The 13,076-nt window shown below is 37.3% G+C and overlaps 1 protein-coding gene across 40 annotated transcripts in view; it reads right to left on the bottom strand.

Annotated features, from left to right (window-relative positions):
- The window catches only part of RIMS2 (regulating synaptic membrane exocytosis 2), an 884,385-nt gene that overhangs the window by 227,723 nt on the left and 643,586 nt on the right, over positions 1–13,076 (bottom strand). For 23 of the 40 annotated variants that reach the window (XM_030553644.1, XM_030553646.1, XM_030553647.1 and 20 more), the window contains one exon: positions 8,657–8,719. The exons of 16 other annotated variants lie outside the window; for them this stretch is intronic. In XM_030553644.1, coding sequence (XP_030409504.1) covers positions 8,657–8,719 — 63 coding nt within the window. Of the gene's footprint in view, positions 1–1,163; positions 1,279–8,656; positions 8,720–13,076 lie in introns of those variants that run through there. One more of the 40 variants, XM_030553677.1, reaches the window with a different exon arrangement.

Below are 13,076 nucleotides of genomic sequence, written 5' to 3'. Positions count from 1 at the left end.
TACTCATATGAACAAGGGTTTGCAGGATAAGGCCCACAGTAAATATTTACAAGCTATATCTGATCTAATTACAGTATGTTGATGTCAGTTCTAAGATTTAACTTCAGAAATAAAGGACATCTATTAATATATATGCCATGCATTAAGGATGGTTTCATAAAGCTAGAGTACTCAATGTTCTGGTTAATAGAGACCCCTAGTACCACTATCAAAGTACATATTCAGATGTCCCACAGGGTAACATCAGATTTGTCTCTGGTAAAAGTTATCTTCCTGTTTTCTTGATCTAATGTATGGTGCCAATGTAATGACAGAAAGAGGAAAAAATTGAAATGTGAAAGGAAAAGATGGGCAAAAGAAAATAAGAGGTTCCAAAACAGCTGACTAAATTAAGATATAGTGCAAAATAATTTGTGGGGTTCATCTTCATTTGTACTGAAATAATTATTGGATTTCTGTAGTACTTTTCTATCTCAGGTCATAGTCTGATCCTTTTGCTTGCAAAGGGGAAAAAGTTGGCTAGCAACTTCCTTAATTATACACATCTATTTTAAATTTTAAAACTAGTTTGTACATATTAGTTGGGCTCAATCTGTAATCATTTGTACCTCACACACCTCCAATGGAGTTCATGGAATTTCGACAGAATTACAATCTCTTAACCTAATAGTAACTTTTAAGGCTCTTCCTACAGCTAAGTCCTGTATTTTACAATGAAGATGGTTAATAAGAAGAGTGACTGCATGGTGATTAAATGTAACAAAAAGTCAAGTTTTAATTAGTATTTTAAATAGAGAGAGAGACTGCAGGCAGCCTCATTATGAAGAGTCTTATGTTATTAACAGCATTATTTTTATAAAAGACAGTACTGAGGCAGAGCAAAGTTTTCTCTAGGGCTGCTAACTTTGCCGAGTGCTTTGATAAAAGGGTCATTAAAATGAATGTCTGTTCGCACCTTCCATGAGGTATAATTGAATTCGTAGAAAACAAAATGAAATTCCCCCAGACAGGTCCAGAATAATGCCAGTCACCATTATCCTACTTCTAAAACTCGCAACAAACAAAACACACCACAATGAGACGCATAATAGTAACTATAAACTGAAGGCACTGACAATCAGGGGAGAAGTAAAACTAGCCTGGCACAAACCCACAAAGATTACCTCATGTCTTCTTCTGGCTCTATCAATTCTGTTTCTGAATGGGAAGCTTGATCAGCCAAAACATCCACTGTCTCGCTTCTTTAACATTGTGGATAAACAAAGAAGTGTAACCTTAGCTTTGTAGTAGATATTGCTTAGCTTAGATAACCATTTAAAGAAGCAATTCAGTGCTACAAATGAGTAAGAGAGTCAGGCATCCACATGGTGGTGAAAAAATAAGCTTTCTCTGGTTACAGAAATAAATTCTGAAGAAAGCAATTCCCCCCTAGACCTGAATTATAAAAACAGTGCTTGACTGAAGCCAGACTCTGCCTAGTCCTTGTGCAGGTGGAAAGAGAAGGAGTTGGCACAAGGAACATCTCTCTCTCTCTTCCTTCTGCCTTCCACAATGGGGCCAAGCACAACTGGAGTTCTTATACTAAGGGAGTGAGAAAACCCTTGTAGAACTAGTGCTGCTTCCATGCTCATCTCTGTAAAAGAGGCAGTCTCTGCCCACTGTAGGAGTTGGGTTTGCTGTCCGGGATCAGGCAGTGCCTGGTCCTTGCACCCTCTTCAGAAGGGTGCACATGCTGTAATTTGCAGAAGAGATACAATGCCAACCAAAGAACTAGCTGCAGAAATGCAGCTCCACATCACCTATAATATATGGCTGCATTGGTCACAATCTGGCCATAACAGTGGATGGATGACATTTTTTAAACCCCCTAAGTGACTGAATTGACTTTCAGTGGGACATGAGTGCCTGAGTAACTAAGGTGCTTTTGAAAATCCTATCCAATAATTTATTGCATATGAACTACTGAAAGCCATTTTAAAGGGGAAAAATAGATAGTCAAAGTTAAAGCTATCCAACACCCACAGTATTACTTAAAGTGTTTTGAAACTCTTTTGCATTACCAATAGACTTTGTGCAAAGGTTTTCATTTTTAAATCTAATGAAATGTCAGTATGGCCTTTCACTTCTCCTTTAGTACTACCTACGTCACCATCCTTCTGTCTCTACTGGCAAAGAACATTCACTTTAGGTGATCTATTGTCTTATCAGCCTGTGGGAGATTTGTGCATATAATTCTCCCACACACTGATGGAAGAATGGATCAGTAGGTGTTTACATCTTAACCAAGCATATCTATCACATTGACAAAGTTTCAGCTTTCTGTAAGGCACCATGTAGAACAGCACTCTGGCTATTCTAAGTTTAAAATAAACACTTTAAAAGGCCAAAATTTAGAATTACCAAGTTGTTATAAGGAAAGTCACCCCTAGTATACAGTAATAATTGTAAATTCTGTTCACTAGCATCTAATTTGAAGGGTTACAATGCCTTGAGTTAACTACTAACCTATGTGCATTGGTTCATGCTCATATTCTCGGAATGTCCAAAGTTAATAGTTTTTTCGATACACGAAGTTACCATTTCTAATTTTTAATTATTCAAAAATGAATGTTACTTTTCTTAACAAGTAAAAAGGAGAATCTTCATCAAATGAATAAATAGAAATTTATCTACTGCATTTGTACAGAAAGACTTTTAGGAGGCAAACAGCAGTGTATAATCATAAACATGCACACAGACATCTCACTATTTCCCAAAACGATTGGACGTTCTTCCCATATTTTAGCTGCCATCCCATGTGCAATATTAATTTTACTGTGCACAATACATAAAATGTAGGTTATAGTAGTAGGCCAGTTAAAATCAGTTTGTTAAAATTTCAAAAGTAGTTAATATGTCCTTGTAACAAAAAACTGAAGAAAAAGAAGTATAAATGTACACTATGGAAGGGTTTTTAATGCAACTTTTGTGATCATATCAGGCTTTCACTACTTCTAAAAACACTTAGCAAATAACAAGAGAAATACAAAAGGTACAATATCTAATAGTCACTACTTCAAGAATAGGCCAGCTATTATCCAATGGGATACCTGTCAGTGTCCGTGGAAGGTTGCTGGATTTCAATCCTCGGACATGCTGTTCTTCTACTAGCTATAGGAACTCTGCTGTTTAGTCACAGACACAAGATCCTCTGTTAGCATAACATAAATAAGCATGTCTGCAAAAAGTGAGATTTCTAGTAATACCATTGAGTCATGAATGTCGTAACAGGAAGTGTGTGAAGATGTGAAGAAGCAGTTCGTTGTAACAGCACAGAGATAGAGAAATACTGTAGCTAGTTAGAAGCAGCAGGTTAATTTCATTTTTATGAGGATCATAATCAAATAAGTATAAAGAAGCTTAACATAATATAAAAGTATGTTCTGGTATAGTATTTAGTGCAGAAAAGAGTTCAATGCTTGCATCTACTCTAGAAAATAAAATATAAATAAAGTAATGTATGTGAATAGTCAGTCAAATATTATATGGCATATACTATTGTGTGTGTGTTATAAGTATATAGAGAATAAGTAATGCTATAGTATAAAAATTTTCAGTGGAACTACACTCATTATCTGACTCTTCACTGACATCAGTTTAGGATGGTTGCATTACATATGAACAATGTCATAAGTGAATTACACTAGTCATTCCAAGCAAGTGCCAACAAAACCTTTATGCCACACCACGGTCTCATGTCATCTGTTAATGTTAGAACTACTATTACAGAAATATTTTAAGAAGTTTTTAAAAACTGATTTGGTCCATTTTTTCCTATTTTTTCTTCCTATAATGCCAATTCACTTAATTCTGTTGCCCATCTTTGACCTGAGCGGACAGTCAAATTTCAGGGCCCTGGGGACATTCTACTTGGAAGCAGAAATTAATGCAGACTGGTATTCTTTAGAGTGACCATACAGCAAGTGTGAAAAATTGGGATGAAGGTGTGGGTAATCAAGCCTATATAAGAAAAAGACCCAAAAATCGGGACATCTGGTCACCCTAGTATTCTTTGATGCAATCTCGTTTATTTATAAGGACTATACAAAGTCCTCCTTCAACAAATGAATGAGGAACCAAAAGAAAGAGAAGCAGTTTTTCAGTTTACAGCCCCAAGCCTCTTTAGCCAATATGCCAAGAATCTTTCTCTCTAACTTTTCCCATGGTCACCCTATGCTCACAGGCTCCTGCTGGACTTGCTTGCTTTTTGACTCTTTCCCTGTTCTCATCTGTTCTCAGCGTGTGTGTGTTCTGCTTTCCCTCACACACATCCACATCCACCTATTTGATCATAATACCAAGTGGAATCTCCCAACAACCTGGTGCTGGTTTCCAGGCACACTCTATTTGGCCTTGTTTTAGGTTTGGCCCCTTAAATATCTCTTACAACTATCTTAAATAAAGGGCGCATTCAATCATCAGTTTGAGTGAAGTTTTAACCCATTCCAAGGTTTCACCCAGCTCATAATAATACCATGAGTTCAACAACATAGACCTTGGAAGAAAAGAGAAAGAATAACTAATACGTTTTAAAAATACTTCTAAAAGTTACCTGAATAGCTTTTCCTTACATTATATCTCAGTTTAAATATTAAAAAAAAAATCTCACTAACATCCAAGACTTGGTACAAGTAGAGTGTGTACTGTTCAGAAAAGGGATTCAGGACTTTCTAATTATTAATAAAACTTTCTAATAAATCTTCAGTTGTCACAGATCATATTTAATACAACTTTAAATGAAAGCACACACAGCACCATGAGTGATGACATTGTTAGCTAAATTTAAAGGATCTCACTTTCCACTTTTAGAGTATGTCTATACTACCCGCCTTGAACTAGCTGACCTGTCAGGAGTGGGTAGGTTGAAGCCTGAGTGATGATGATGCTCTAGCTATTAATGCGGCGAGGATGCAACAGCTCAAATTACAACAACTCAGCAGCAGCTAATCCAATCACTCTGCTAATCCAATCACAGTGCCAGTGCTGTTTTGAAGTGTGGTCCCTCTCATTCAAGCTACCATATCTTGAGTGCAGTAACCTGAGTGTACTAACTCAAGCTAACTGTTGCAGTGAAGACAAGCCCTAGCAGTTCTGTAGTGGACTCTGACCTTCTGCTGTTTCAAACAGCAGGTCAGAGTGCACTACAGAACTTTTAGTGCACACTAGTGGGGTCCACAGGGCCAGTTAGTACTCAGCAGGCTACTGCACAGTAGATTTACACCCCATCTTGCCATGCACTATGTCTATGTGTGGACAAACCCTAAGATTATTTCTCAAAAAATTAGCATACGAATCCTACATGGTACAGGGACCTCTGCATGCATACAATGGCATGGTTTGACTTATTTTTATTTCAGTATGGCTCCTTAATTTTAAATTTTAATACAAAAATCTTTAAAAAAACAATTTGAGTGGTTGGACATTTATGCAAGGTATCCTTTCACTATGTGAATGTGAACAAATGTAAACACTCTTTTGCTATCATTTTGAATATATTAATTTAAAAAAAAACAACAACCCAGGTTTCTTGTATTCATGGACCTCTTCTCCCTCCTCCCACCACCTACAGAAACACAACTGTCTTTCAGCAGTGCTTTGTATCTCAACAACCACTTTTGGCTCTCTCTCTCTAATCTTGCTTCTCTTCTGCTGCCTTCTCCTCTCCCACAGCCCATTCCCTACAACTGAGTATACTAAATCTCCATCAATGTTAATAGAAATACTAAAATTATTCAAACATGAAAATCCAGAATTAAGTCTTACATTATATGTTTAAAATGATATTTTCCCCTAGGTAATTCAGTGTATACATAAATTCACCCACTCACTGGAAAGCTCAGAAATATTTAATTAAAATGGCACCTTAAAATGGAAAGATGTATATGCACGGTAGCAATTTTCAAAATTCCCTACTGACCATGTAATTTAATGAATGAGAAGCAAGGGCTATATCAGGCAATACAAACAGAAACAATGCCCAATAAGGGCTCAATTCCTTAAAGGCGCTGAACACTCTAGTCCAACCCAGCAAAACACTTAACTACATGAGTATTCCCACTGATGTCAATGGGACCATTCTCAGACTCAGAATTAAACGTGAGTGTTTTTCTGGACTGCGTTTGAGTGCACAGAAGCTTTCAGGGTTGAACACTACATTTGGATGAAATACATGACATATAATTCAGCCTACAACAGTTAGTGACAAAGGTTCAGCCTCTGCTCTGAATTTCTGGGGTTTTGTTCCAAATCTTATATGCTACTAATAACACAATTTCTGATTTAATTTTCCTTTATTTTTCACTAGTAATTTGCTTTAAAAGACTGATACCCTGGGATATCTTTAATTATAATTCTAAGAGTCCACAGAAAGGCTTTGATTCTGGAAAGATTTATGTATCTGCTTAACTTTATGCACCAGCCGTAGTGCCATATGTCAATGGGACCACTTGCAGGGTGTAAATCTGGCCCCATTGAAATCAATGGAAGTGTTGCCATTGAGTTTAAAAAAGATCAGGATTTGGCCCAAAGTCCATGGAATTAATCCCTTGTTTAATTCCTCTCATAATAATGTAATTAATTTCATTATTTGAAAAGTTTGCATAATTAAGGATTTTTAAAATATTCAAAATATTCTTAATGGTCTGGTTAAATGTCAAATTGAACCATAGCTTCCCCAAACCAACTTTTGCTTTTTTTGTAACAGCTGTGCTGATCTTAATTAAAATTGGTACACAGGGTACCAACATAAACTGTTTCTTGAATTACAAACTTTGGTTATTTTTTCCTCTGATACCTTATCATATTAACCTCTATTATGAGCTGAGCCTACGAAAGATCAGATAAATAATAAAGGTATTCTAAGTTTCTAGTGCAACAAAATGGCTTAGACCTTCAACTTCTATTGTTTTTTTTTGCACTTCATAGCATTAGTTTAATGGACCAAATTAATATTCTTTCTAATTTGGAGTTTAAAAAAACAACAAGACGGAGCTAGGACCTGCTACGTCAATTTTCAGTATAAATATATTTTTATACTACAACTACTGATAGATCACTTAATTGCAGATGTATTGAGGGGAAACTGTCAAATTGGAAAACAAATAATCAGTGGAACATTTTGTACCTAAAACCATCACAAGGAATAACTTATATATCTAGAACAGAAAAAGATAATGAAAAGCATTCATTTTTTAATTTCATTTGCATGGCTCATGCACTGTTTCAGGAGAAGTTCACATGCATGCTCTACCCCAGGCTCTGCAAGAGGATGTTTCCCATTACCAGTTAAACTGAAACTGAATAGTCAGCAGGCAGGTGAGTGCACAGAAAGAAAAGGGACAGGAAAGGACGTTGGATGATGTTACTCTGGGGCACAGCCAAAAGTCTGTTACAAACATAGCTGCAGAGCAGGAACACTGATTAATTTTTTTTTAACTTTTGTCATAATTCTCTGGGTGAGTAGTGTTGTTGGCCTGTAATATACAAGGATGCCAGACTAGATGGCTAACAAAAAATTCTCATTAACACTGAAACTCACATAGCAAATACAAATTACTATTTTAGTTAAATCTTTAGTCCTAAAGATATTAAAATAAGTGATCACATATCTACAATTTCTTTCAATATACATGGTCAATCGTTCACACTTGTACAGTCTATAATAATCAGATCAGCTTAGCTTGAGACTTGTTCATCTGTTTTATAAAGGCAAACATATATTTGATTAAATATTTCTGCAAAGTTAAATGTCTACTTTGTGCTGCTATAGAAAAATGAATAAATACACAATTTCCATACTAGAGACACAAATAATGTTACTAAAGAAACAAAATGAAAATATAACTTTTTACTCTTTCAATGGTTATGGAATTTTTTCTATACTACTTTATATTTGAAAAATTGGCACAATACATGTAGCATTTCAAATATCCATTTATATTTACAGGCTTTATTTTGTGTAATTTAAAACATATTTTTGAGATTTAAAATATTATAGGACAGAGACAGATAAGTGGTTATTATTTTTATATAATGAATTCATATTTATCCTAAAATAAATATAAGGTATTTTTACATAAAATTATTGTTAAAGAAAAGAAAAGAAAAGAACACTGCAGGTCCACTGATGAAGACCTTAACCAGCCCTCACTACAGAAAAATTCCCAGTAAATCAATGGGAGTAAGGACTTCAGAACTGACCGCATCGCACTTGATCCCCCAAGATCCCACTCAACAAGCCCCCAATGAGGATGCTCACTGCAGTAAGAGCTGGTCGGATCAGGTCCAATTTCTTTAAGCTAAATTCAATACTGGACTTAAATTTATTTTGTTCCAAATTGTATGTGTCCTTTGTCCACCATAATCCTTTTTCTCAAGAACAACCTGGCATATTGAAAAGATGCACATAAAGTAGTTCAAGCATCATCACTGTTCTTTCCATCCTCATAATAGAAACCTTGTAAAGGACAAGCCAACAAATATGCCTTTTCTGGGATCAGTGGAGAAAGAAATGGAGGATGATTTACATGATGTCAAAAATAAAATTTGTTATTACAATTAGTCAACTCTACAAGCAGATTAGGAACACATATTTGGTAACGCTACACTCTTTACTTACCCATAGTTTTCAGCTGAACCATTGACTACATGATCTGCCCATGAACTTGCACCATTGTACCACCTTTACAATGCAGTTAAAATAAAGAGGTGTTATAAATAAATATGGTAATATTAAAAACGCTATAATTCATGTGTCATATTTGCTTCTCACTAATCTGGAGATTTTTTTCAATTGCTTCCAATATGTTTTCTGCATTTCCTCTTCTTTGCTAAGAGGTATCAGGAAAAACAGCTGCTTTCTGGCAACAGTTATGTATATTTTTTCCAGATCTAATTCCCAACATATTTCAGTAAGTGAATTCTATCATTTTCAGCAAGTTTGCCTAACTATTAACTTCTTTTTTTAAGGTTTGATCCTTCAATGCTTTTGAATGCAATATTTCCATTGCCTTTGAGTCTTTGTGGAATACTTTTTAAGATTAGACCACAGAGGAATAATGTCAAACTTAAAAGCCATATACTGTAAGCCAAACCATTTTCTTTACCTATGTCCTAAAAACACTTCTAAAAAGTAAAGCATTTTTTAAAATTCTGTTTACTGTTATCTATTGACGATTTTTTTTTAGTGGGATTTTTAATTTGTTTTGGAGGGAGGTGGAGGGGGGTGTTGCATTTCATTAAGCCCCCACAATGAAAAATCAATGAAATGACAATCATTATTACTCTGCACTGCTCTAGATGAGCTAAACGATTTAAACACTTGTAACATGACATCAGCAACATCAGTCAAAAACAACATCAAGCAGTTTGTATAAAGGTTATTGTAGTGGGGTGGCCATCCCCCCTCCTGCCCTGAAGGGCTTAAAACAGCCCTGGGACAGGGCTGTGGTAGGGGAAAACCTGGGCTGATTGGGGAAGTAGCCACAGCTGGGCCACGCACCAATCAGGCCACAGCTGGCCCTATAAAGAGGCTGTGGGCCAGGAGCACAGGCAGTCTCTCTCTAGGCACAGAGAGAGAAGGGCCTGGATGCCTGGGATTTGAGTAAAGTACCAGAGTAGAGCAGTTCTGGGGAATGGGGCAAGGAAGCTGAGGAGCTCCCACCTGGAAAACCCCAGGCTGCAGGCCTAACCAAAGGCCTGAAAAGTACTGGGGTTGCAGAGGTGCAGCCCGGGGGTAGGTGGAGGCAGCAGGTTCAACCCCCCTGCACCCCCACCAATGATGAGCGATATGGACTGCAGTCTGCTCCAGAGTGTGGGGGCTAGATAAGGACTGGCAGTGAACACTGCGGCAAGGTGGGGATAGAGGGTGGGGTTTCCCCTGGGAGGGGAGTGCAGAGAGTGGGGTACTGCCAGGGGGCAGCACCCAAGGGAGAGGGGTACCCGGGGTCTGGGAGGGACATAGAATCAGTGACACATTGGCCTGCAGAGGGTACTCCAAGGCTGGAAAGCTAATTCCCATACCAGACCAGCAGGAAGTGCCACAGGGCTGAGTTGTGCATCACTACTGTTATGTTTGAATGGAAGCAGAATTGGAAAAAGAGACTCTGGGCAGATGGACTCACAGCCTCTAAGTTAAATACCTGTCCTTCTTCCAAAAACCACATGATAATCTTCTTACCTTCATTACACTAAAACTCTGGAAACGTGCAATTCACATAACTCTGGGTTAGAGAGCTGGTGATGCAAAACAACTTTGGTACTACATGGAATCCTCAGATCTCCTGCAAGTGGCCTGGGTATGAAGCATTGAGACTACAGTGGTTTCATGGATCAGTGATCTTCTGAAGATGGCGAACAAGAACTAGGACCGAGATTTTCAAAGAAGTCTATGGGATACTTGAAAACCAAAGGGAGTTGGATGCCTAATTTCCCTGGGCTCCATTGAAAATCCCAAACCGAGTGTCCATGCCGAACTTCTTAGTGATTTTGATACTGTTGAGCACAAGGTATTTGCTGAAACTATTGCAAAACATGGCAAGAATGGATGGAGTAGTTCTTGAGTAACATAGTTCTTTCCTCTGAGGTCTCAGGGTGTAGAATTGGAGCAATCTCATGTGAGGTATCACATAATTCTGCTGTCTCCCTTCCTGATCAATGTGTATATTAGGTAGTTAAGAGAAGACAATGAAGTGGAATGGACTTTACTTGCATCTTTACTATGTGGATGTCACCAGCAGTTCATCTCCAAACTTGGCTAGAGCAGTTGATGGGGTTATGTAGTATCTGGCCAGGACCAAGACTTGGATGAGGCAACTTACACAGGACCCACCAGCTTCTGGATCACAGATTGGCAACTTTTGGCATGCAGCCCATAAGCGAAATCCACTGGCAGTTCACCAGTCCAGGCCAATGGGGGCTGTGGGAAGTGCTGTGGGCCAAGGGGTGTACTGGCTGTCACTTCCTGCAGTCCCCGTTGGCCTGAACCGTGGCCAGTGGGAGTTGCGATTGGCTGAACCTGCGGATGCTGCAGGTAAACAAACCGTCCTGGCCTGCCATTGGATTTCCCTGACGTGCCAAAGGTTGCTGATCCCTGTTTTGGATTATCAGGCAATAGCAGAAGGCAAAAGTGCTCCTGATCATGTGTGCTTTACTAACATGTTGCAAACTTGTGTTTCAGGTTCAAAATTTATATCAGTGATCTGCTACTTTGTCAACTCAGGTTTGGATTACTGCAATGCATGCCACAGGAGCTACTTCTTAGGACTGCTCTGAAACCATAGAACATGATGGTCCATTCATTAAAGGGTGTTTCTTAGAGAAGGTGTGTTATCCTTGTTGATCTTCACTGATTTTTCAATCCATTTCTGGCTTTAATTTGTAAAGTCTTAACTGGGTTGGATCTTTGGTTACCTTTGAGATTCCATCTCTTTTCCTATTTTAACATGACAATTGAGATCATTTTAGGCACTCAATATCTTAGTTAAATTGGGAGAATGCTAGGGGTGTGGGAGAGGTGCATTTTCAGTTAGGGGTCCTCAACTGTGAAATCAGATTCTCATATCAGTTTGCTAAACTGAGAATTTGTTTACTTCCAGGTTATACTGAAATGTCCATTTGTTCCCTTGGCCTTTTCCTTAGGGATAGGAGTAAGCTGATGGGTTAGGGTGTGATAATGTTCTAATTGTGGCTTGATCTCATGGATTTGGTGCAACTGAGTTGGTTTTATTTCTGTTTTGTTTTTCTATCTCAGGTGTTTTGGACTGGATGTAGATACATCCACAGGAGTGGATGAGACCATTTGTTAAAAATTGCAATACATACATAAAATACAGTCAACTCCTGTTGTCTGCATGATGACTCCATGGCCTTGGACTGGCTGATATTCCATTGTAACTCAATGACCTTGCCTAATAAGTAATTTACATTATGATGATGATTATGCTTACATTTATTTTTAATTATTTATAATATAATAATTTTAGGAAGAGAAGTGGCATTTCTTGAGGGAAATCTAGCTGAAGTTCTACACCATATCTTAAAAACAAAGTAAGGAGTGGATGTCACTCAGCAAGGAAAAAATGAGATGGAACACCGGGATACCCAGAGAAGAAGAGTTTTTCTACCTGAGTTAAATTCAACCCTTTTTGTGTCTTTATTTTTATTAATAACAGCATTTAAAATAAAATCAGTGCTGTATTAATTATAAAGTTGCCATAGTGGCTGTTTATGAAATGATCAAGACCATCTTGATTTTAGAAAATTAACTGTTTGGATTAATTATATTTTAATAACTATATAAATAAAACGTCAAACCTCTATTTAAAAATACTGTAGAGGTCTTTTACTATAGACAGTTGTAATCTATAAATACGAATCTAAATTTTACAAAAGAGATATAAATATGATTGAATTTGTGTATGATGTTTGAATGTAGACTAAATTGTTGTGGTTAATGAGTTACCAATTCTCTCAACTTTTCTCACACTTTTGAGCTGACTAGATGTAGTCTCAGAATTGTGCAAATTTTCAGATGTCCCTCCTAAATTTTGAAGGGACAATAGTGACTTAGTCTTCAGTTCAGCAAAGAACTCAAGCATGTGCTTAATCACACTGAAATCAATGCAACTACTTGTATGCTTAAAGTTAAGCATATACTTAAGCATTTTGCTGGATCAGAACCTTAAAATAATACAACTGAGAACTACACTGCCCTTTTAACAATAAAATTACTTGAAAATCCTAGATATGTGAAGCATATTGAAATTAAGGGGGAAACCACCTAACTCACCTATATTGTTGGTATTTTCCCCCACTCCTCCATACCAATAAACATGTTTCCAGGTAACATTTGTACTTAAAATACAGAAAATAGTTCATGTAGTGCTAAAATAACATTTAACTTTTCAAACCACAAAGCCTGATTGCTCCAAATGTAAACAACTACTCCATGAAATGCATTGCAAATCTCAGTATCATGATTCTTGGCCAATTCATAATTCTACAGTACACTGCTCACAAAATGTTATATTACTAAAACT

The sequence above is a fragment of the Gopherus evgoodei genome, chromosome 2 (genome assembly GCF_007399415.2).
Source record: "Gopherus evgoodei ecotype Sinaloan lineage chromosome 2, rGopEvg1_v1.p, whole genome shotgun sequence".
Classification (NCBI taxonomy): Eukaryota; Metazoa; Chordata; order Testudines; family Testudinidae; genus Gopherus; species Gopherus evgoodei.
This window is presented reverse-complemented; position numbering and strand designations above follow the sequence as displayed.